The following is a 26,476-nucleotide window of genomic DNA, read 5'->3' on the forward strand; positions in this document are numbered from 1 at the left end:
CATTTAATAAAATATTTTAAGATTTTAGTAGTTTTTTAACTTATTCGACAATACTTCATAAACTAAAATTAAATCATCGATCATTATATCTAAAGTTTCGAAATAATCTCCTTTATAATAAACATAATCATATAATTTACTAAAAATTTATCTTTCATTTTATTTGAAATCTTGCTTTAATAATCCTCATATAACTGAAAATTTTTATTCCGTTGTTGCTATTGTCACAATAAGATAGAAATTTTTAAATCTTTATTTACAAGATGTATATAGGAAAACATGAAAGAATGAAATTTTATCAAAAAAATTACAATTTTATTTTGTTTGAATCATCTTAATTTTTAAATAGACTAATTTATTATTTTTATTTTAGTCTTTATTTACTATATAAGTTTATTATATATTCATACATAATATATTTATACAATATTATTATTATTATTATTATTATTATTATTATTATTATTATTATTATTAAATACTACTTATTATTGTTATATTGCAATACATATTATACACACTGAGTTATTTATATATAATTTTTTTATACCTAATATACTAGTATATAATTAATTAATAATACACATATTATATATATAATAATACTAATAAATTAAAAAAAAAAAATTTTGGGGGTTGGGGGTTGTTTGGAGGGGCATGGCCACCTTAGGCCCCCATAGCGTCCGCCTCAAATAATTTCTTAATTAACCATAACACTCCAAAGAATTCAATTAGACAACGTAGAGAGTAGAGACATATGATCTAAACAACCAAAAATTAGGAATGAGAAATCATTAGATCTAATTGATATATCTAATTATTTTCCTAATTTAATAAAATTGATATATCTAATTATTTTCCTAATTTAATAAAATTGATAATTCATCACTTAATAAGTAAGTCAAAAAAAAAAAAATTTGCATCATCTCTATACTTTAGTATGTGGTGATTTCAATGAGTCAATTACAGCAACGTCAAATAATTCTTGTCGTTGCTTTGGTGAATTGATTATGGCAAAACAGTGGAATTTACAATTTTCTATGTTAAAAGATGATCGTTATTTTGCATTTGAAAAAACCAAAATAATGCGTAGAGTTTGAAGAAATAGGAAGGGGTATGAAAAAAAAATGATGATCAGAGCAACAAATTAAACGCCCATTTAGTTTCTAATAAGATATAAAAAAATTTAACAAGTGTATGTCAATTTTACAGAAATACGAGGATAATTAGACTTCTTAATTAGATTTCTATTCATTTCTCATTACGAACTATATATATATATATTTTACTACAAGAATTTGAGTTATATTATCAAAAGAATTCGATTAAAATTTACGATCCAATTTGACTATAATTCTTTGAAAAAAAAAAAAAAAAAAACTCCATGTTTCTATTGTGGAAATTACAATGGTAAAAGTAAAACGGTAGCTTTTTTAGGTATGGAATTAAAAGTAGTGATATATTTTAATATGATAATTTTTTATATTTTTTAAAGAGAAAATATCTACATACAAGTATTTTGAAAGAGAATGAAATTCACTAAACACGCTGCTTATGTTACGTGCTTCTTTAACCGACTTTTAAATCAATTCAAATCAATTAACGCGCAAATATATAACTTTCATTTTTTAAAAGATTTCGTTTTTTTTTTCGAATTTCTTGCCAAATTTGTTGGATCTCCTTCGTGCGTTCTCTCTTTGCTTCGTTTTTGTTTTCGATTTTCATGGTTACTGAAATCAATCTTTAAAATCGTTTTGAAGATAATGGAACTTTAGAAATACACCCAAACGATTACAAAAACACACCCAAACGGTTACAGAAAGAATTACAGAAAAATACACCCAAAGGATTACAGAAATACACCAAAGGATTTAAGAAATACATCCAAAACAGGGGGAGACAGTATATTTCTTCTTAAAAACTTTTAATGTTTTGCTGGTTAAGGATGAGGCATATGGCAGAGACAATCTAAAAGAAAAATCTAGAAGAACAGTAAAATAGTACCTTGAATAATGTTTTTTCGTTTTTTTAGAGATTTTTTATGGAGATTTGTATCTTTTCTTCTTGATTTCTTCTACTCTTTAATTTGCGAGGAGTTGGAAGGTTTCTGCAGAATCGTAGTTAGTTTTGAATGTTCCTTGAATCTTGACGGTTTGTGTTTTGGTTGAGGAAGAAGAGAAAGAGTGAACGTGTTGTGGAAGAATACACGGTTTGTGTGTTTTTTTCTTGGATTTAGAACAATTTTTATAACTTGTAAGCCAAAAAACTTATATATGTAGCAAACCTATTTTTTAAAATGGTGGAATGTACATAAATTGAAAAATTCGATTTCTATACCTTAAATTTTTTAATTTTTTTAACATAATTAGACAATTCTATTTATATACTTCTCATAAATCGAAGAATCTTTACTAGACAATCTAATTTTTATTTCTCTAATTAAATGGTTTCAAACGCCAATGAGTAATAGCTCAAATGGCATAGTCTCCACATACTCAATTAAAAAGTTGCGGGTTCGAGTCTCCTATCTTTAGTAAAAAAATTATGTATAATGTGAACCCAATTTATTAGTCACAAAAAAAAAAAAGTCACCAAAAAAAATGGTTTCAAACAACCATCCAAATTTCAAAAAAAAAAAAAAAACACTAATATCACTCCAATATCAAAACCAAAAAATTCTGGTAAAACCTGGAGCTAGGGGTGTGCATGGGCCGGGTGAAACCGGGTTTGATGTGACCCAGACCCGGCCCGAAATATATACCGGGCCTATTTGTTAGACCCAAACCCGACCCTAGACCCGATGAAACCTATACACTTTCGGGCCACGATTATACCGGGTAAAAACCGGGCCGTTAACATTATATTACCTTGATACCTTCTTGTAAGTTAGCATGTAAAAATATCCAAATTTCCAAGACTCCAACCATTATTTGACATGGTAAAATTCACTTAGAAAAATATAATAAGAAGTAACTCTTCTCTAAAATTAAAGTATAACCATAATCAATACTAATATTGCCTAATAACACCAAATATTTAAATCAATACAAATAACACAAAATTATGCATTAGTCTAAAGTCTTATGCATTTTAAGCATAAAACATTAACTTATAGTCTTATATATAATGACTAATAACACAAATATTAAGGTTTACAATACTTAAATTTCACATAATAATAGCCATCATCCATCACTAATAACACAAAATATTAATTGTGTATGATGACCGGGCCACCGGGCCGATTTCGGGTGACCCGAGCTATGGCCCGTACCCAACCCGAAATAATGACCGGGTCTACTTTTGAGACCCATACCCGACCCTAGACCCGATAAAATCACATCAAATTAGCCCCTAAAGTGTTCGGGACCGGGACGGGTCTTCGGGCCGGGCCGGGCCATGCACACCCCTACCTGGAGCGAATACTTAGACATATAACAATTTATTGTGGCCTTACTAATTTGAAATAGATGTCAGCATCAATTTCATTGAGAATGTATCTTGGGCTTCATAGTTGTTACTTGTTAGTCATTTCTCTTTCCATAAATAACAACACCATACCTTCTCCCTCCTCATTCTTTTCTTTTTCTTCACTCTTTTGGGACTATACAAACTAGCAAGGGGAAACAATCATGGTCCCAAAACCCATCATTGTAACTACACCACCCTCATCATCACCCTCAATAACCCCACCTCTCCCTCTCAGAAACATCTCCACCGTTCAAACCCAACAAAACCCCCCACAAACCCTTAACACCACCACCACTACCGCACCACCACCGCCACAACCAACAATAATAACTACCCCTCCCTCCAGAACAACCAAACCATCACCCTCAAAACTCCCCCCTAGAAGAAGAGCTTCCGAGTTGTCGCTGCCAGGGTTCATCTTCAACGCATTCGATGACGTCATCAACAACTTCATCGACCCTCCATTGAAGCCTTCAGTGGACCCAAAACACGTCCTCTCTCACAACTTCGCACCGGTAGACGAGCTTCCACCAACTCAATGCGACATAGTCGAGGGCTCTCTTCCGCCCTGCCTGGACGGCGCGTACATCAGAAACGGTCCCAACCCACAGTTTCTCCCGAAGGGACCGTACCACCTCTTCGACGGCGACGGCATGCTCCACGCCATTCGCATCAAAGAAGGCAAAGCCACACTCTGCAGCCGCTACGTCAAGACCTACAAGTACACCATAGAGAACGAAGCAGGTCAACCTCTCATCCCCAACGTGTTCTCCGGCTTCAACACACTAATGGGCTCGGCGGCGCGTGGCTCCCTCACGGCGGCGCGTGTGCTGAGTGGACAGTACAACCCTGTGAACGGCATTGGGCTGGCGAACACAAGCTTAGCTCTGTTCGGCAACCACCTCTTCGCTCTCGGAGAATCGGATCTTCCGTACAAGGTGAGAGTGACGGAGACTGGCGACATCGAAACGGTGGGTCGTTTTGACTTCGAGGGGAAGCTGGCGATGAGCATGACAGCGCACCCGAAGATTGACAGCGAGACCGGAGAGACGTTTGCGTTCCGTTACAGTCCGATTCCGCCGTTTCTGACGTACTTCTGGTTCGATAAGGAAGGGAGGAAGCAGGCGGACGTGCCGGTATTCTCAATGACGAGGCCGGCGTTCCTGCATGATTTTGCGGTGACGAAGAAGTATGCGTTGTTTGCGGACATACAGATTGGGATGAACCCGCTTGACATGATCTCCGGTGGGTCTCCGGTGGGGTCGGATCCGTCGAAGGTGTCGAGGGTGGGGATATTGCCTCGCTATGCGGTTGACGAGTCTCAGATCAGGTAATTAATTACATACTCTTCCATCTCATCAAGCGCTGAATTTTCGTCCGGACTCGATTTTTTTTTTTGGGAAAGGATGAGTAGCCATGAAATATTTATACAATATTGATTATGAAAATATTAAAGATATAATTATTAGTGTTTTTTTTTTTTTTATCAGTTGAAATTTTTAGGATGAATGGTATAAAGATTAAGAGTTCGAATTTTAAAAGTTTAAATATAGTTAAAAACAAATTTCTCTTATATTTATCTATATTTAAAAGTTTAAATCATATTTTTTAAAAAATGTCAAATAAAACTTGAGCGAGAATTCAAGTGTAGTTAATTGTAAAATTGCGGTTAGATTATAATTTAATTAAATTTATTACTTTATTTAACAACCTTTGTCAAATTAAATGTACCTAAAATTTGTCTATCAAAAAGAATATTTTTGATTGCATGTAAATATAATGAATTGAAACTTGCAGGTGGTTGGATGTGCCGGGATTCAACCTCATCCACGCCATCAACGCATGGGACGAACCTGACGGAGAAACCATCACCCTCGTGGCCCCCAACATTCTCTCCGTCGAGCACACCCTCGAGAGAATGGACCTCGTCCACGCCATGGTTGAAAAGCTCACCATCCATCTCCCCACCGGCATCGTCTCCCGCCAGCCCTTATCCTCTCGCAACCTCGACTTCGCCGTCATCAACCCTTCCTACGTCGGAAAAAAGAACAACTTCGTCTACGCCGCCGTCGGCGACCCCATGCCCAAGATCTCCGGTGTCGTCAAGCTCGACGTCTCCAGGAAGACCAACTGCACTGTCGCCTGCCGGATGTTTGGCGACGGATGCTACGCCGGCGAGCCCTTCTTTGTGGCCAGGGATCCGGAGAACCCTGAGGCGGAGGAGGACGACGGGTACGTGGTGACCTACGTGCACGATGAAAGGAAGGGAGAGTCGAGGTTCTTGGTGATGGATGCAAAGTCACCGGAGCTGGAGGTGGTGGCGGCGGTGAGGCTTCCTCGTCGGGTGCCTTACGGGTTTCACGGGCTGTTCGTGAGGGACACTGACATAAGGAAAGCGTCGCTATCGTGATCGAGAAACGTTAGAAGATATTATAATTTATAATTTTTTTTTGTTAATATTTAAATTTAAAATATAAACTAAAATATATAGTTAGTTTATTAAATTAAAAAATTAAATTAATAACTAAAAATAATAATAAAAATAATAAATTTTAATAATTTTTTAGTATTTTTATTTTTTATTTTTTACATCATAAAAAATTTAAACGGTTAATTAACTATAAAAAATAAATTAATTTGATAGTAACAAAAATGGAACATGTTTAAATTATGGAGGTTCAATGTTTATGATAAAGAAATAGTAGTTTAAAGTAAAAGCATGTGGTATCCGGTTTATTGAAATATCTAATATCTAATTATGGACAAAATAGTTCGTACCATATATAGTGAAGTAGCATTATTAGGGTTGTTGATGAATGAATGGACACATCACATTAAAGTAGTTTGTTCTGTTGTAAATCTATCCATCTTCGTTTTCTTTCTTCCTTATTGAGTGGGGGCAGGAGTTTCACATTGTATTAGTGGGATAATAGTGAGGTTCGTACTCACTCACAGATGCTAAATGTACATATCACATATAATTAAATTTTATTTTTAATGTGTATTTTATATTTTAATTTATATTTTAATTTATATTTTATGTTTTTAATTAATTTTAATAGTTGATTTTAATATATATTTAATATAGTTAATCGAAATTAAATTCTATAATTTTAATATAATTTTAAAAAAATAAATTTTAGTATATCTATATTTATGATGGTTATAATAATTATGCAAATATTTTAAAAATTAAAGTCATATTTTTTTATTTTAGTAATATATTTTAAAAAAAATATTATTCTAATTTTAATAATATTTTTTAAAATATTATAGCTATTATAGCCACCATAATATAGATATACTAGAATCATTTTTTTTAAATATAAATAAATAATTTTTAACGAGTTAATTTTAAATAACTGTAATTAATAATTAATAATTTTATATTTTATAAAATAAAATTTAAATAATCAATAATTAATGACCATTTAAAAAATAGAATACAATTCAAAAATACTTATTAACTTATTTAAAGTTATCTTTTTGAAATAACTTCTATTAATTATCTAACGAAATTATTTTAAAAAATACCAAAAAATTGGCCGCAACAATAAAGTGCCATACAATAACGTAGCTTTTTTTTTTTTTTTATATATATAATACAAGAAATAACGTTTTATTCATCAATAACTTCAAACGCGAAACTTACAAGTAAACATAGATCTACAAGAAATAAACATTTTCTATATATGTTAAATTATAAGTTGAGAATGAATAATTTTAATTAATAGAAAAATAATATAATAGAATAAATATTTTTTAAAATAGATGTAAACCTATTTCAAATTTAGTGCAGTTCTTCCGAGGACGAAAACTTTTCTTTGGTGAATAACTGAATACATGAAACTCTCCAAAATATATATGATCTGTAACACAACCATATTGTCTACAAAGAAGGGGACAAAAATTACTACAAAAGAGAAAAAATAAAGCAAATTACAAGTGATGTTTACCAAATTAAAGCAAATGCACACCAGAGCAAAAAGAAAAATTAGAACAACTCCAATAAGATATTTTTTGGATATTATTTTATTTTTATAATAATTTAATTAATTTAAAATTAAAATTTGTATTTGATATAATTTTTAAAATAATATTAAGATCAGTAAAAAGAGATAATATTATCTTAAAAAAAAAACTAATATAAAATATTATATATTTATTAAATTTATTAAATAAATATTATAATTTTATTATTATAATATTGTTAAATTAAAATGAGACCAAATACGTATTGAAAGACAAATTTTACATTGAGTCTGAAATTAGTTTTTATAATATATAATTCTATAATAAGTATGTGATATTTTATCAAATTTAAAATAAAATAAAATTAAAATTAGGTATTGGAGATGTAAATATTCGAGAAGGAGAAGAAGAGAAGAAGAAAGGAAAGAGTATTATCACATGTGTATTAAATGAACATAATTTATTATTCATATCTCTTCTTTTAGACTTTTAGTAATTATTATTTCAAATAAGGACTAAATACAAAGATGTAAGCATTACGATAGATGGCCGTTATGGATTTTAGAGAAAAAAAAAATCTAGGTTTTATATACCGAAAATAGTAAGCCATTATTAGTAGAATGTATCTTTATATTAAATGAGAGATTGAGAGGAAAATGATAATTAAGATGCCAAACCTTAAAATAAGCATTCAAAGACGAAATGATTATTTTCTATGACAAAGTTTAAATTTTATGTAAAATGTACTAAAAAGGTTTTTGAAAATATTAATGAAGCATCCTCGGATAAAGGTTTGGATTAATATAGTTTTAAACGGTGTAATAGATTTTAGGAAAAAATTTGTAACAAAAAAGTTTCAACTATAATTAGCTAAAATTTTTTATAATATACTTTATTTATATTATTTAATAATAGTTTTATTTTTTAGTCCACTTTCTTATCATTTCACTTATCATATTCTTATCAACTCTATTTATTAATGATATTAATTATAATATTATATTTCTTACTTTTAGACATTCTTGTAATCAATACTCAATATTCCTTTTTATAATTTATTTTTTATATTTAAAAATATAATAAAGATTAATAATAATAATTAATAACGGTTATGATTTATCATTGTAATTGATTCTTGCTCTGCTCCTTCGCCTAATGGAGATACAATAATATCACATAAATTCAATAATTGTAATTGATTATTATCATAAACGCTTTTTTGTTTTATCATCATCATCATCATCATCATCATCATCATCATCATCATCATCGTTTTTTATTATAATTAATTTTCTATTTTTGTTAAGTCATTTATCGTTATTTAATGGAGAGATACAAAATTTGAAAATTACCCTAATATAATTTTGTTTCCGTTAATTCAATTATTTTGATTTAAAATTCACAACTCTAATATCATTGCAAACACAATTAGAATAGGTTAAGAAATTTTACAAGAAATCATCTTTGTCATTACAAATAGTATGTCATATGATTTCTACCTTAATACGGTATCTATGGTAGAAAGTGCTGAAGAATTTGAACATACAACAGATGGACTCACTCGACGAAGTTGTTGTCAGTCAATCAATTTTCGAGAATATGAAAAACTCCACTAGTTTTGATGAGGTATGGTAATAAACTGATTAATTTTTTTTGTGTGTTTTTATGGGCATTTATAATTATATTGTACTAACTAAGTTCATACACATAACATTCATACGTTTATATACATAACATCCATAATTACATACAACTAACATCTAAAACTTAAATTTATGTTTATTAGATATTACATTCATATACATATCATTTTTTAGTTAGTGCTGAAGTAACTATAAAATTAACACAGATATTTTTAAATTTTATCATAATTGAATTTAAAAAACGTCAAATTCGTAAATTAATTTATTCAATTGATAAATTTACTCATAACATCCATAAATTCATACACATAACATCCATAATTTCATATTAATAACATCCATAATTTTGTACTCATAATTTTCATAATTTTATACATATGATGTCTATAATTAATAAATTTTTATAATCAATATTATCAAATTTTAAACTATACATTTTATTGTATTCTTCAAATTATCTCATATATGTACTAATAGGTCATGATTTTAATTATTTTAATATTTTTATTTAATATTCATATGTATGCTTATTTATTGATTTTAATATGACGAGTTCATAATTATTTTTAAAATTTTATTTTTAAATTTTTGTTTATATTTTATATTTTATTTTTTATTTTTTAATAGTCTATATGTAAAATATAAATTATATAGTAGAAGTTGTTAAAATTTTTTAATTTAACTTCTATAATTTTTGCAGAGAATTATTGCATTTTAATGGATAATAATGTAATTGAGAGATGTTAGGGATTTGATTTGGGAGAAATTGAAATTGATTTTGGAAAGAACATTAACGACTTCAAACATGTAGCAAAATGGTAGATGATAAGGAGAATAAGTGATAAAGAGGTGTATATCACTTGCTTATCAAGAAAATGAAAATTTTTACGTGATATTTCTATATTGTAATTATTCTTTGGCTACCTAACATTGTATAATCTTGCTACGTAACCAATAAAGATTCTACCAACTCTTGTCAACTATTGTTTATAACTATGTTTAATGGAAGTATCTTTATGGATGTGTTTAATAAAAATATTTTTTTTATGGCGGTGTCTAATGAAAGTATCTTTATAGATGTATTTCCTAAATATGTCTCTTTATACATGTGTCTTCTAGTGGAGATGTCCTTGATATTAATTATTGTTGGCAATAAATTGACAGATAGTATATTGGTATCCTATACTTTTTTAATATTTTATTATTATTAGAGTAAAACCCGCATAACGCGAAATGGTAAATTAATGATAATATCTAGTATATTTTAAAAAAATTATATTATTTAAAAATTAATTAAAAATATATAAATTAATATTAAATTTGATGTGTTTTTTACTTAAAATATTTTATAATACAAACGTTTTTATATTAAAATTATATAGAGCTATATCTTTATTTGTGGTTTTTATTTTTATATTTGTTTTAATTAACAGACTTAGACTTAGTCTTTTTATATAGTGTTTTCTCTTTTTTATTTTTAGTTATTGTTGAAATTATTTTTTTTTATTATATGTTTTTGTGGAGATATATTTTTTTTGAATTGTTAAGTTGTGTATATATTTTCTGATTTTTTTTTTCTGTTCCATCTTTATAGTCGCGGAACTTGAATAGAATTATTGAGAAATTTTTTTTAAAAATGAAATTATATAATATTTATATTAATTATTTTTAAGTTTGTTACTAGTATGACAAAAGATAAATAAAAAAGTTATAATTATAAAAAAATTAGACTATTATAAACCATGAAATATGTAAAAAAATTATAGTTAGAACTTAGAACAATAAATATTAAAAATTATAATATTTATTGAAAATTTGAATACAGTAGCAGAGCCATGTTCATGAAAAAGGAGGCAATGATCTCTCCCAAGTTTCTAATATTTTAGTTTAATTCTCTTTTAATTATTAATTTTTTTTCTTTTTAATTTATATTTTTTATGTTCGTCCCTCCCAAAAAATTTTCTAGCTCCGCCCCTGTTTGAATATATTTTTTTAAAAAAAAATTCAATTGAAAAACGAACGAAATATAAAATAAATATTAAATTCAATATATAAAAATTTGCCCGATTCATTAAAGACTTGTAAATTTTCTATTAGTTTATATAAATAAAATAAAATTAATATTTATTTAATTATTTTTATATTTTGTCTAATATAAAAAAAAATTTAAAAAACCAATAAAATCTAAAATAACACTAACTTATATTAAAAAAAATTAAATAAATAAGTTTGTAGTTGGATGAAAATAGTGGATAATAATAAGATTGTGTTAGTATCAAATATAAATTTGTTAAGTTGTTAAGCCCATTCTAGCAATTGTCCATTATTAGTCAACATACATATTTTAAAATAGAAAATATGTTGAATGAATGGTAAATATGAAAGTTGCACACAAATCATTGTGGCTAGAAAAATATGATGCTAATTAATTGAACTAATTTCACTTTCTATCTATATACTACTCATGTTTTTATAAAATATTTAGGAGAGTCATGGTCTCTGTTGTCCTAGAAAAGTTCTGCCATTGTATTTTTGTATATAATTTGAAGATGTGTCTTAGATTTGTTTAATTTTTTTTAATCTCTTAATTATTATGTCATCTAAGTCTGATGATATTAGTATTGGTGAAGTTAGTTCCTATAATCAAAAAAGAATTTGTTATATTACTTGTTTTATTTGTTGTAATAGAAGTTAAATTTTGGTATTTTTTGTTGGGACAAATGTCTTTGTAATAGTATTATTGAGAATATAGTTAAAATAATTTACTTTTTTTTTTATTGAAGATATGGAGACTCGAATCCGCAACCTCTTAATTGAGTATGGGGAGACTATGTCATTTGAGCTATTGCTTCTTGGCAATTTGAAAAGATATGAGACTTGAACACGCAACCTCAAATAATTTACTTTAATTTTAAATATAAGTGTGAAGTTGTATAAATTTTTCAATGAGGATAGTGCTTGAGTATCATTGATATCTTAGAGTATAATTAGATTTAAGGTAATTGTGTCCAATAATTTTTTTTGTTTTTCTATCAAATAGCACAAAAATTATTATAGCACTTTAATCTAAAACCGTTAATTTAATTTTGAATCTATAATAATTCTTGCGCATTCGTCCATAGGTCAAATCGAATGTTATTATTGGAATAATTGTTGAAGATTCAAATGATGGATATGCAAGTATGATAACTTATATGCTGTTCTGTATCTCCATGAATTTAGAAACTTTTACTTGCATTGTATTATTTGATTTACGTAATGAAATTGATAACATTCGAGATTATAGTATAAATAATAAGAATATTTTTTTTCATAAATTTGTTTTAAAAATACAAAAAAAAATTCATGATTTTATTAATTTTTTTTAATTTTTAATTTTCTAAAATTTGATTGATTGATTTTTAAACTTTGTTAAGTAAGCAACTGTATTGACGTGAATTTAAGGAAAAATATATGAAACCAAGATGTTACCAGCAAAAAATTAAACAAAACCACATTAATTTATATTAATAATTAATTTTAAATTTTTAAATTTAAAATTTAAAAAATTTAAAATTGAATAAGTAAACCTAATTAAAACGTATAAAAACCTTCATCTTCTCTCTCATATTAACCTATCCACCTCCAACAATCACACAAACAGACTTTTCCGGCAACTTCCATGCTCTCCGCGACGTCCTCAACAAGCGCATCCAAGACAACTACTTCAACACGAAGTCCACCTTCGACTTCGTCACTGACGAAACCTTCTCCTCTTCCCTCCTCAACCACCTCCTTCAAATCATATCCACCCTCAACCGCGGCGTCACTCGCAAGAACGCGTTCGATTCCCTCATCACGCGCCTCTGCAAGCTCCAGCGCGTCGATGACGCGTTCCACGTCATCGAATATATGGCACGTACCGACGCTGGAGGCTGCTGCCCCAGTGCGACCACCTTCTACTCCGTCCTGAACATCCTAACGCACCAGAAAGCTATAGACCACGCGCGGCGTGAATCTGAATCTGACGGGACACAACTACTTCCTCGTTGCACACTGCTAAGCTGGAGACGTGGCTGCCGCTGCCGGAGTTTTGAAGAAGATGGGATTGGTTTGTATTCAACCCACATGTTTGTAATTAGGAGTTTGCTCTCTACATTTTGGGATATTAGGTGCCGTTTTGATGATTAAAGAGACTGCAAACTACACAATTACAGAAATATAAAAAAAATATTTATTTAATATGAAAAAAAATATCCTAATACTTAACAAAAGAAATATCCAGTTATATTTTAGCAAAAATAATTAAATATCTATAAAATTTAAAAAAAATATGAAATTCTTAAAGAAATAGAGACATTCACATTTTTTTTTTACCAAAGATATGAAGACTCAAACCCGCAACTTCTTAAATGAGTATGAGGAGATTATGCTATTTGAGCTATTACTCATTGGCTAGAGACATTCACATCTGCAATACAAAAAAATTCGAAAAATAAAGAAACATTCTTAACAGAAAAATAATCCATATATATTAACTCGTAGAAATTTTGGATTCACCCAAAAGTATTTGGCTGGTTTTTGGCTAATACCCTTTTGATTCTCTAGCATTGTTCTAAATTTAATGTATAAAAATTTTGGTATCAACTTTGGTGAGTGTTGCCTCCTATACTTTTTCTTGCCGATATAGCTACGTTTGATTATTTCGCTGGTTGCGTAAAATGCTTAAATGAAGCCAATATTCAATTGAGAATTTCTATAAGCAATATTTTCTGCTCAATTATATACTAAAAGAACAACCGGTAAAGAGAAAAAAAAAAAAAGAGTGCAACACATTGCTGTTGATGGTAGAGACAAAGATGTAGTTCTTTCTTAATCAAATTTTGGCGACTTCATCCTTATCGTTAAAGAATGACCCGTTTTGTTGTCTTGAAGTTTTATTATTTTGTTGTCTTGATCTATAATTGCCAAAACCAGAAGCAAATCCACTCTTCCACGCCATGTTCATTCACCAATAATTGGCTCCATTTAGACCAAAAACACTGTACTTATACACAGCACTAATGTTGTATGGTGTAATAGAAATCATATCCAATGGCTTGTTTGATGTATAACATGTTTGTGTACTTATAACTCCTCTCTGTGGTTCATCTTTCCAAGTCAATACTCATCTATGAAACAAGGGGAGATTCTCTAATCTCTATAGTAATGGCACCTAATTAGTCTAAAGAATGGTATTAACTACAGAAAACAGCCATGAATTAATGGATCTAGTAAACTATGTTAGCCATTGATGCTTGAGTAGCACCACAAAAGCTACAATGCTGAGGCAGAAATGGAGATATCAAACAGCTATAAATCGTTCCCCGGTTCGAGTGCTTAATGGAAATGGATCCTTTATGATCTGGAAAATCCGAATTGACCATGTCAAGATGTCAAGTGTAAATTTCCGCAATTGCTTACTTGGCATGATCAATTCAATTTTTCATTTGGAATCAGTTCTTCTGGCTGCTGCTGCATCTTTAGCTCCACTTTTCTGCAAGACAAAAATCTAAAAAATGATGAGAAAAATATAAATTCTTTTACCCATAGAAAAATCACCAGAAAAGAATGTTTGCTTGCTTTACTAATTACTATTACTTATGTTCCACTATAAGGAAGTAAGTATAGAGAAATATGTTAATGTAATCATTCATACCTATCAATGTTAATGTCTACAGAAAATGATTCCCTAAGCCTTCACGAGATGTGCTTCAGCCACCGAGGAATCCAGGTCTTCGCGAGATTGTGACCTCCTACTCTGCAGCCGCATCTGAGTTCTGTGGGGAGACCAGAATGCGCCCATAGTATTGCTGTCAAACTGCATCTGCCCTAAACTTGTCGATGAAAAACTATGTGAAAAGCTACTGGCTGAGGGGTACAAGGAAGATTCCATAAGCTGGATGCCACCACCATCATCACCAAGACCATTACCAACGCCAAAAGGGCTACCTTGTGAGCATGCGACAGTTGGGCTGAGTGGCATCTTTATTCTTCCATCCCCTGAAGACTCATAGGCATAAACGACTTTAAAGCTCAATTATATAAGGACATTGTGAACAATGCAAATAGGGTGCACAAATCAGCCCATGATAGCAGTTTTGGTTATAAATGACTCTACAGAGCTAAAATCATGCCTAAAACATTTGAAAAAAGAGTTCATGATCAACACTTGCAACAACTGCAGCTGGGATGCATAATGAGCAGACACTACATAGTGACTAAGTTATAATAGTAAAAATTTAGTGCAAACATGATCAATAGCATTGTTTGATCTATGTAGCTGATCCTATCTAGTTGGATAGGACTTTGTTGTTGTTGTAATATAATATTAAGAGTCTACCACTTATACCATATCTAGTAGTAAAAGTCAAAACTAAATCTAAAAGATAACAATTGACAACTCGATATGCATCTCAAACAGGTTTTGAAGAAATAGTTCATCAGTTTAAGTTATTTGGTAATCAAAATCAACACGTATTTAAATAGCTTACCAGAGTTGATTGGACTCCATCGCTGGAACTGAAAAGGAGATGGGATATTCAAAACAGAAGCACTAGAAACATTGCTATGTCTGAAAATGGGAAGATATTTCCTCCGGAAGAACCTTGGTATCGAATTGCCAACACATGATAAAGCGCAGAGTAGGATAATCAAGGAAAGCAACAAAATGAGAAAAAGAATAAGGGGATTTATCTTCATTGGAAGCAATTCCAAACCACGAAACCCGAATCCGGTGGAATATGCTTTCCCTGCTTCCAACAAGGCAACACCAAGAGTCCAAGTGATACTTCCAGAGCCAACAGATATTTGGTCATCAGTAATGCGCAAACCTTCTCTCAGCAGTGATGCAATGTATGGCGCTCTAAAGCAGTATTGCTCGATAAAGGGTTGAGGGGCAACACTTTTCTTTGCAACATCCCATTTCTTCCCACAAAAAGTCCTGCCTTTTTCAACTACATCATCAGGTGTGGCCTCAGAACTCAAGTTGAAAAATCTATACACCACATAAAATCCAGAAATCACATAAAAGTGGCCATATGGGCGTGGGAGATTCTTGCGCAAAGCACAAGGTTGTACTCCACAATCAAGTGCTGCACCGATATTGGACCATTCAGACAAATTGACAGCAATTTTTGCAAGTGCATTACATTCTTGCCAATTCGGAGCACCAACAAGCACTACTGGAGTTCCTGATGCTCCTATCTTACCCAATTGTTTCTGATTACCAACAGGATTTCCACCTCCTTTGTTACCGAAAGAACAGCGAGGGCAAAAATATTGTTCCTTGTACCCAGCCTGCAAGCAAGGATGTTTGAGCTCTCTCTTTTCATTAGCTATGCCGGCATTGGCAGATGATCCGAACTCTCTCTTAAAGAGATGCGCCACAGATTTACCAAATGCCTCATTAAGACCATACCCTGGGAGAGAGTAAGCAGTGAGATGATGGCTCACTGACCCCATCCGAACATACAAACTAGTCTCATTATTCAGCTGCTGATCACTCTCAAATGTTACTTGCAATGATGAGCCACCCAAATCAAGCGCACCATAAGTTGCCTTCCTAGGTCTAACACCCAAGATGCCACTATAATAATTAAGTGATATCCATCCAAAATAAGCCTCCTCAGTACCAGATATAGTCTTAACCCAATCCTTCTTACACAAGAAAGGAGATTGCTTTAACACAGACCAGGCATTGTCTAGCAGCCACTTCGAGTCAGCGCTGGGGAGTCTCCGGACACCTGCGGTAGCATAAAGGAAAACCGAAGTACCCCTATGAGCATGTGCCGGTATTTGCTTCTGCGCCCAGCGAATTAATGGTTTCAATGCACCCTTCAAACCAGTAACATTATTCACCAACTTATCAAGGCCAGGCTCAGTTTCCATTCTATCATACGCACGACCACTCTGAGAACGTGGCTTTCTCTGCAAACCACTCCTCAGTGACTTGATAACTATTGGAAGACTATTATATTTCTTGTGCTGAATGGAAGCATGATAAACATAAATCCTATTCCCGGTGCTACCACAATCAATCACAACAAAATACTTCCCAGACCCTTGACTCCAATAGGAATAAGCAATCACCAAAACCATGTAAACTATAAAAAGGAGCAGCGTAAGAAAAATTGCAAGCTTGATGGCACTGACCCATTTCTTGCGAGAACAGTTGGCAACACTTTGAACAGGCTTCACCTTATGAAGTGGTTGCTTCAAATGGGTTGGAAGAACAACACCGGTGACATCATCAGCAACATGGCCACGTTCAGGACCAAATTGGGGGTACGAGGAGAAGTCCTGAAGAGAGGAAGAGACTTGCAGGTTGTTATTTTTGGTGGGTGCGAAGGGCAGAGAGAGTGGGTATGCAGAAGGAGAGGAATTTTGGGTATGCAACAAAGTGGATAAAATTGCAGTGATTTTACTAAAGATCATGTCTTTTTGATATGAAGAAGAATACCCACTTTTGATTGAAGAGATTTATGGATAGGTGGTGGTTGAAGAGCGCAATTGCATAGCATTTGGTGGCACAGGCATAATAGTGCGATCAAATAGAAGGGAACAACCCAATGCGAAGATTGAGTTGAACCCCACTGAGATTTTGTGATGAATTGGAAGAATTAGTAGTCAAAAATAGATTTTTAGAGAAAACTTAAAAAGAGGGTAGAAGTTGGTTGTGATACGGACATGAAAAATGAAAGAGAGGTTGAAAGGGAAAACTGAAAGTGGAAATTGAAAGAGATTGGAAGGGCAATTGGGAGAAAGTTTCAGAAAAGGTGGTTTTTTATGGTCGTTGATTAGGTCGATGACGCAACAGAAGGTGCAAGTGCAACTGCAAAACTGAGGAAGATGACCATTGTTTTTTTTTTTTGGCGTTTTCATGTTGGTAAAATTAAAAACTCCCCCCCTTTTTTTTTTATAACGTTTCTGTCACTCATGGGCTTAATGGGCTTCATTAATTAATAATTACCAGTTTAAACGGAAGCACTTTGGGCCGTTGGCCCCGATGTTCACCGAAAAAAAAACGGAAGCACTTTTTGTGGCTCATTATTTTTTTAGATATTGTAAAATGGAGGGTGTAATACTACGATATTATGTAAATTAAATGTAATACATTGATATGGAAAAGATTAATATCAGAATAAATTATTACTAACAATTTGAATTAGTGACAAAAACTACACTTAATAACATGTGAGTAACAATTTGATAGAAGACAATTTTGTGCTTAATAAAAATAAAAGTAATGTTTTGTTTTGAAATTACTGACATAAAAAAATCGGTACTCTTGTTTTCTTCAATAACTCTCAATTGTTGATTAATAATTCAATAATTCTTAATTTTTCTTTTTTTCCCCTCTCTTCGCTCAAATCGTGATTCACAATTTGATTTAAATCTTGTATAATAATTTATATAAAAACTGTTATTAATTTTATATATGTGCATTACACATTTAAACTCTCATTTTAGTGTATCATACCTATTTAATTGTCATATTAAAAATAAAAACGACTTTTTGTTGTGATAATTTGAATTTTTTATTGTTATATTATTAGTATTTTTAATAATATAATATTATTATTATTTTGCTGATTAAATACTGACTAAATTTTAATAAAAATATTTTTCTTGTTAAACTTTCTCTGTATATATCTTATACGATGAGCAAGTAAATCTCTTCTAATCAGTTTGGCAAAGATACCACTGGTATTTTTCAAATAGATAAAGATTCCTGCAAAAAATCAGAACAAAAACCTTTAAACAAAAATTTCTTATCTGTTTGTTGGTTCCAGGCTTCCAGCTCAAATAATTGACCACAGAAAATTTTCAAATATTTCCAAAACCAAATCCTTTTCTTCAAATCAAATCCAGCTGATATAAAAGCATGACCTTTGTTTATTTGTTTTGAGTTAGAAAAAATATACGGACTCATCGTTCTCAACTTCCTTCCTCATCATGGATATACCTATACGATGACATGCAAAAAAATAGCATAATACTTTTGCAGTATTTTTCTTTTGACTAAATTAAGAATTTAAATTAATCATTCAAAGGCATAAAAATTTTTTATGAGTACCTAACAAACTTGTTTCATAATGGTATTACCTAGTCTTTAGGTAATCTGTATAATAATATATAATTCCAATATCCATCCCCCAATGCACAAACAGGAATGTCAGGAACAACAGGATTCGGAACATTGAGCAATTGCAAAACATGATAATAGATCAATTTATGGTAAGATTAGGATTCTTATGTATCAACAGAGCAAGCTAGTCACTAAACCCTCTTACATCACATTAACAATTTTTTTAAACTACAACTTGAAGTGTATGCAAGCCTTTTAATTAGAATCCTGCAAGAGTCTTCAAATTTGAGTTTAATAGTTGAACATTTAAAACTCTATTTTATATTTAAGCTAAAAATCTAACCTAAAAGGAGAGTATGAGACATAGTCAAGACCAATTTGAGCAAAGAATGCAACAGAAGATGGCTCCCACCATGCTCTCCACATATTCCAACCTGATAAAGCAACTCAAGGAGTTAATTGCTGTAGCACCTTGATGAGGTATAATAATGCATAGAATACAAGAGTTACATGCCTTTAAGTTTTTAAACTATATGTTATGGTTTAATGATGAAGCTGAAAAATATAGTCTTGACTCTTGATAATATGCAGAACTTGAAAATTGTGTTGTAACCCCAAGTTTAAGACCAAATTTTAAAAAATAAATGAATAAATAAATAAATTCAATCAATTCGAAAACAAAAGTTGACGTGTGCTCTCAATTTAGTAAATTGCAAGAGATAAAGTCCTTGTTTAAGATATCAGCATTACCATTTCCAAATATTTTGCTAAGGCTCTTCTCTTAATAAGGTCATGGTTGTGCCTGAGGCTTTAGTTCCATGTCAAGGTCAGGGTTTACCTGCAGCATTAACAGAATACAACTGAATGCATGCGAGATAACCAATTCAAAGCTCGTAACTGTAAATTAGCAAGATGTACTATTAATAAACATAATTACAACCCTAAGGGTTTCTTCGGAAAAAAAATTATGTAAACTCACTGTATCGTTTCTGAAATCATACTCCTCCTACATGGGATAATTTAATGCATTTGGCAAGCATCGTTGCTTTAATGCAATTGCAATCACTATTTTGATTTCCAACAGATAAAATCCTAATTTTCTTGCAAATTAAAAATATTTTGACATCACATTATTTATTGGCGAATTTCAAATAGAAACTCACGTAAACTGAAGTAACATAAAGTTGACTACCAAAAAGATGGAAAGATGAACTACATAATTTGAGTGACGATCAACTGTGTAAAATTAAGGATTTAGAGTGAAATCCACTTAATGTATTTACCCCTTGGATTCGAGTCAATTAACTCATCCATTCATTTGGGACCTAAATTACCAAATTCAGCATCATTCTTTCATGAGAATAACATAACTCTGATTCAAATTTGTGGTGTAAATCTAGGTATCATGATGCAAAATTGAAAACAAAGGGATTTGCTTCACAGTGAAAATTAGACACTGTCTTTCAAAAGCTCATAACTAAGTTACCTGAGAAGGATTAATTTCAAAAGCATGAGTTTCTTTCTCTTCACATGGCCCTAACATAAACATGATTTGCAATTAGAAAGCAGTAATAAAATCCTAACAAATAAAAACAGATACCTTATAAAATAGATACCTGATACGCACCAATTGTAGATGATTCGAAACTGCTAGAAGGAGTGTCGTCGTAATCACTGCAAATCAGTCATACCACCATTAGCTCCTCTGCTAACTAAACCTAGTCCAACCTCAACCTTCAGCCAAAACAGAAGTAGATTAAAGATAAATAAATAACCTTTTGTCATTTTTTTAAAAAATACATAAAATAAATTTATGCTTTTTTTAAAGAAATTACCTCTGTAACACCACCGATGGCAGGATCTCAAAGCTCTTCGTTCTCTGTATCGGTATTGTCAACTTGCTGCCAGCTGCTCCTTCTTCAGTGACGGCTGCAACACCACTCACCGCAGCCACTGTTCTTTCTACTCGATGCTGCATCAACAACCACCGTAACCTCTGACTAATTGTTCTTCATCTCTACTGCTCGCTGGAAACAGACTCGTAGCCTCTGCCGTCGTCTTATCTTTTCTTCGGCAAATGCTCTCCCAACCGCAGCACCGACCACCACCATTCTCTATCTTCTCTTCCAGCTAGTCATTCCATCACTGCGAGCTCTTTCTTTCTTGTCGGCGATAATATCTCTGTATTTTGAACAATCAGATGGAGGGAGGGAGAGAGAGAAAGAAAGAAGAGAAAGATAAAGATACAGAAAATTAAAAATTTGTTCACTCAATTCTTGATTTCAAACACTCACAGCCTGTTTGGAATGCATCTGATTTGAAATCATAGATGAATTGAATTGAATTCTATTCCTTACTTTGGAATAGAAAAAAAAAACATGAAACTGAATTTCGGTGAGAATTCCAATTCTCATTTTATCCCATTTACAAATCAGACCAAAGTTAGTTTGATTTCAAAATCAATTCTTACCTAAATCTCACCTAAATTGTGCAATATCAAAAATATCCCTGTGCAATAATTATATTAGGTTCATCAATTCATGGGTGGAAGAACAGGAATTCAGCGATTTAGCCACGATGATGATAACCGAAAGCAAAACGATTGGTTTTTTTCTCTCTGTTTCCGGTTTAGGTTCTTCTCATTCTGAATGGGATCTCAACCCTGGTGGATTGCTCGCAAGCGTAGGTCAAATGGGAATGGGGTTTGGTGCACCAAACCGTACACCTTCTCCCTCTTCTGATTCCCAAGGAAGCAACAATGGAGTCAGAATCCCCTGCACTGAGTTGTATGTGAAGTACGTGCATTCAGAAGGGAAAGTGAAGATTGTTTCTGAATCGGAGGAGTTAGTTATGGAGGAAGAGGAAGGTGTTAAGGGGAAGAAGAAAAAGGCTGGGTTTTTTGTGGTTAAGATGAAGGTTAAGGTGAAGAGCCCTTCGCTGAGGAGGTTGATTAGTGGTGCATTCGCGGGTGCAATTTCGCGAACTTGCGTGGCGCCATTGGAGACAATAAGAACTCATTTGATGGTTGGGAGTAGTGGCCATTCAACAGGTGAGGTGTTTCAGAATATCATGAAGACTGATGGCTGGAAGGGATTGTTCAGGGGTAATTTTGTCAATGTCATCAGGGTTGCTCCTAGCAAGGCTATTGAGGTAATAAATATATTATGCATTTTCAATGCTTTTTGTCGTATGTAGTTGTTAGTTATATAAGTTTTAATATCAATTTGTTGTATCTGTAAGAAATTGAATGAGCATTTGTTGGTTAGCTATGATGTATGATCAAAAAACTTATCAATGAATAGTAGAATAATTCATCTGAATGATAATACTAATAGGTAGTTTGTGAAGTGATCTATCTCTAAAGGTTTTCTAATAAGTATAGATGTTTGTTATAGCCTTCAATTCATGTAGCATGTGCTACTATGCTATACATATTTGTTACAAGTAGTTGAATGTTTTGCTGTCAAAATGTTATGCCTAACTTTCAATTTTATATGTTCCATCTCCTTTATTACCTCATAGATCCTGAAGCTGGTTGTGTTCAATCATATTTTCAATAGGTGGTGATATGGATTTCGAAAAAGTTAGTGATGTTAGAAGGAAAAAATGAGTGTTATACCTACTTTAAATGGACCATGGAAATGGATGGCTTAATGCTTGATGTTCTTAAGGAGCAAAAGAATAAGGGTCAAAAGAAAGATAGAGTTTTTTCGGCTGAATCTTATAGAAAGGTGGTGGAGGAAATTAATGAGAAATTTTCTGTGAGCATTAATAAGAGTAAAGTTATAAATCGTTTGAAGAGACTCTCAAGGAACAAATGCTTTTAGCAAAAGAAATTAATCAAAAGAGCGGGGTAGGATGGAATGATACAACCAAAACATTTGAAGCTACACCTAATGTGTGGAAATCTTTATGCTCGGTATGTATATTTTCTTTATATATATATATTTGTCTATTTTAATATTAATATTATTTATTTTATTTGATATTTTGATATGAATTATTTTATTAATTTTTGTATAGGCAAATCTTAAGTTTAAAGCTATTAGAGGAAAACATCTTTATCACTTGGAAATTCTTAAAGAGATTTATGAAAAAGATATAGCAAATGGAATGCGGGTTGAGACCGGTAAACAAAAAGTGAGAAGATGGAAAAAGAAAGATACACACGTTAATATTGATGACATTGATGAAATGCAAGCAAACAATGAGGTGCATTTGAAGAATTTTAATCCCTTTGATTATGAAAGTATGCCAGCAAGCCCAACCTCACAAGCTCCACCATCATCTATTCCACCGGTGTCTAATACCTCATCTGCTAAAGGTAAAAAAAAAAGAAAAGTGGCAATAATAGACGAGTATTCCCAAGATATGAAAGACATGATTATGGCAATGAAAGATATTGCAAATGCTATCATAAGTTCGCATCCTAAAGTTTGGAAGACATCTGATATAAGGGAAGCTTTAACTAAATTAGGTTTGCAGGGCCACTCATTTTGTGAAGCTCTTGAATGGCTTGTTACTCATCCTACTCTTCTTGGAGTATTTTTTGGCTTACCAGAAGAGTTTCGTCTTGAATGGTTGAGGGAAAAAATGGATTTTGAGTTTTAGAAATTTGTGGCAATGTTTTTAAATTTAAACTAATGTTACTTTCTTATGTTATACTTAGTATGATGAAATCTTTACTATTTAGACTTTTATGTTATGTTTAGCGTGATGAAAACGCAAAACTTCTATGAGGGTCATGTGAGGTTGATTTATTGATATGGATTATGAGTATTTTGTTTTAAATTAAACTTTGTTATGTTTATGGCTTATGGGGTTATCTCATTTTTAATTTTATTGTTTTTAACAAAAATATGATCATATCAAATGAGTGTTATAATCACACACAAATAAGATTATAGAAAAAAAATGAAAAAGTTATGAGATGTTGATTTTTTTTAAAAAATAATTTAAATTTCTCATTTTTGAAAAAATTCCACCTATCATGATTTCATGGGTGAGATGGATCTAATTGGTGAGGTTGTGTTAGACCAATTTTACTTATAAGTGATTTATATAATTATATTATCTAATTTAATTGATAAATAAAATTATACTTAATATTTATTGAGAGGTAAAAATGTCTTAGAGAAATAATGTAATTCATCAACAAGTCATTCCAAACAATGGAATTCAATTTTATCTCATTAAATGAGTTAGTTGTTCCAAACTATGGAATTGAATTCCATTTCTTTAGGAATTCATTTCTTGATGGAATTGAATTCTAATTCCATCATTTAAAGGTGTCCAAACATGCTGAACTTGTGTTCAAATCCTGATCCTTTTTGGGAAAAGACCCGTCCAAAACCACTTCTCATTGTATACTTAATTACTTATTTTGTCTAATTTTTTTTGCCACTTGTTGTACAAACAGATTAGACACTTGTCGAGCAAATAAACTGTACACTTGTCGAATAATAAATTTACTACTGCTCTCCTATTATATATTAATATTAATAAATAGATAGATACAAACTCATAAGTTAAATAGCAACAAAAAAATATGCTTATTTACAAAGAATAAATATGCTAATAATCACATATTCTAGAGAACTAATTTACAAAGAATTAATATGCTAATAATCATATTCTATTTGATCTAGACAATCTCATTTATGCATGTATTTCCATCATTTCTTGCATCAATGCATGATTTGATGATCCAATTGAAATCAAACAAATTAACACAATGCAAGAATTATCGTCAATTTGAAACGTTGCAATGTAACTAAAAGATGCATGATGATTTCTAATGATCTTGATTCTTGAATAATGCAAAGAAAGTAAGAAAAATAAATTGCAATTTAAGTTTTATTAGATGATTGAGATGCATTTTTCAAATGATGCTTGTGTATCTTTAGATAGCTCTACTTCATCATCAATAGCAACAAAGCATAGCTTCTATTATCATGCAACCAACAAAATATCAGACAATATCACTGAGATTATTTCAATGTAGAAATAGTCCCTCTCACCACACTGCAGAGAAAAATCATAAGGGAAAAAGAACAATGAAAGTCACAAAAGAAATTAGCAATCATATTCCTGTTTCGTACATTTAATTACTCGTAAACAAACTCAACTCTACCTGAATTGTTAATTTAACTTTGGTCTTATGGAATCATACATAGGAAATACATTACATTACTCTTTCTTCTAAAATTCAAGTAAAAACAAAAAAGAATGGTATTAGTAGTTTAGTACCTCTTTTAGCGTTCGAACAGTGTACATTTATTCGAAACTCATGTTATTCTGTTGCATTTGTTCTCTAAGAAATCCAGTGAGCTTTAGGGCTCCCAACCCTACAACCTCCACACCCACTTTTTGCATCACTTTGCCATTTAAAACTGTAAAACAAACATTTCAGATGGCGACAACACGACGGACACCGAGCTCAAGGAAGAAGCGGTGCCCCTGCGACTGGTGACTGCGAACAGATCGAAGACTTGGAGAACTCCCCTGACTGTGACGGTGACGCACGAAGATTCGAGGAGACAAGCCCCTGACTGCGACAACAGCGGCAAACACGGCTCCTCCCTGCGGCGGTGGTGGCAGCTACGGTTTTTCCCTGGTTGAGGCTGGGCGTGTTCTGCTCGATGGAATAAGGAAGGAGATGGAGAAGAGCGTTTTGTTTCTCCCCTTAAGTGCGAAACTGCGCCGTTTAATTCAAATTGGCCGGTTCCAATTCGACCGGCCGGTTTTTGGCCGGTTCAACAGTTTAGATTCAGTTTTATAATTTCCAGTATTAAACATCAGACTAAACTGTTTATGTCTCTGGTTTGTAATTGAACCGGTCAAGCCAATCAATCCGGTCCAATTTTTAAAATATTGGTTAGATAACATGTCTTTGTATAAGAGCTGAAAACAAATGGACAACTCTGAACAGTATCATCCCCAAATTTCCAATTTCCAATATCCAAATCCAAAACACGTAGCCACACATTCAAAAACAGTCATTTTTTTTCATTATTTTTAAGCACTTATTTACAAATATCTTTATCATTAATTTTTAACCTTAAACATCTTATTATCTTTGCTACTTAGTTTTTTCTTTTTTGTGATATATCTTTTGTGAGATATATTTTTAAAATATGTGAAAAGCTATTTTGAAGAGTCACATCTTTTCATATTATTCAAAGGTTGTAACTATTTGAAAAGTTATGTCTGTTGAAAGATTGTAACTATTTGAAAAATTATGTCTATTCAAAGGTTGTAACTATTTGAAAAGTCATAAATG

The 26,476-nt window shown here is 31.6% G+C and overlaps 3 protein-coding genes and 1 long non-coding RNA gene across 9 annotated transcripts; 2 read left to right on the top strand and 2 right to left on the bottom strand.

Moving 5' to 3' along the window:
• The first annotated feature begins 3,472 nt into the window (after positions 1–3,472).
• NCED4 (nine-cis-epoxycarotenoid dioxygenase 4) lies at positions 3,473–6,044 on the top strand. The gene is made up of 2 exons (XM_016345870.2): positions 3,473–4,801; positions 5,269–6,044. Exons 1-2 carry the CDS (start codon positions 3,633–3,635, stop codon positions 5,879–5,881), a joined length of 1,782 nt encoding a protein of 593 aa, XP_016201356.1. The 5' UTR covers positions 3,473–3,632; the 3' UTR covers positions 5,882–6,044.
• Positions 6,045–14,072: 8,028 nt separating this feature from the next.
• Positions 14,073–17,993, bottom strand: LOC107642494 (putative apyrase 7). Of its 2 annotated transcripts, none has more exons than XM_016345871.3 (3): positions 15,599–17,993; positions 14,764–15,107; positions 14,073–14,601 (listed from the first exon to the last, which is right to left on the bottom strand). In XM_016345871.3, exons 1-2 carry the CDS (start codon positions 17,538–17,540, stop codon positions 14,797–14,799), a joined length of 2,253 nt encoding a protein of 750 aa, XP_016201357.1. In that variant the 5' UTR covers positions 17,541–17,993; the 3' UTR covers positions 14,073–14,601; positions 14,764–14,796. The 2 variants fall into 2 exon arrangements, with proteins under 2 accessions (XP_016201357.1, XP_020978494.1); XM_021122835.2 differs by having other exon boundaries at positions 14,073–14,616; positions 15,599–17,990.
• Positions 17,994–19,281: 1,288 nt separating this feature from the next.
• LOC148563222 (uncharacterized) lies at positions 19,282–21,814 on the bottom strand. Of its 5 annotated transcripts, none has more exons than XR_015883243.1 (6): positions 21,676–21,814; positions 21,030–21,375; positions 20,822–20,868; positions 20,681–20,730; positions 19,945–20,032; positions 19,282–19,628 (listed from the first exon to the last, which is right to left on the bottom strand). It is a non-coding gene; the product is annotated as an uncharacterized LOC148563222 (long non-coding RNA). The 5 variants fall into 5 exon arrangements; XR_015883246.1 differs by having other exon boundaries at positions 20,811–20,868; XR_015883244.1 differs by having other exon boundaries at positions 21,665–21,802.
• LOC107639960 (adenine nucleotide transporter BT1, chloroplastic/mitochondrial) lies at positions 21,772–22,494 on the top strand. Its single transcript, XM_021122696.2, has one exon. It carries the CDS (start codon positions 21,772–21,774, stop codon positions 22,387–22,389), a length of 618 nt encoding a protein of 205 aa, XP_020978355.1. The 3' UTR covers positions 22,390–22,494.
• The last annotated feature ends 3,982 nt before the right edge of the window (positions 22,495–26,476 follow it).

Source organism: Arachis ipaensis, chromosome B5 (genome assembly GCF_059453495.1).
Source record: "Arachis ipaensis isolate K30076 ecotype BB chromosome B5, ASM5945349v1, whole genome shotgun sequence".
In the NCBI taxonomy this organism is placed as follows: Eukaryota; Viridiplantae; Streptophyta; class Magnoliopsida; order Fabales; family Fabaceae; genus Arachis; species Arachis ipaensis.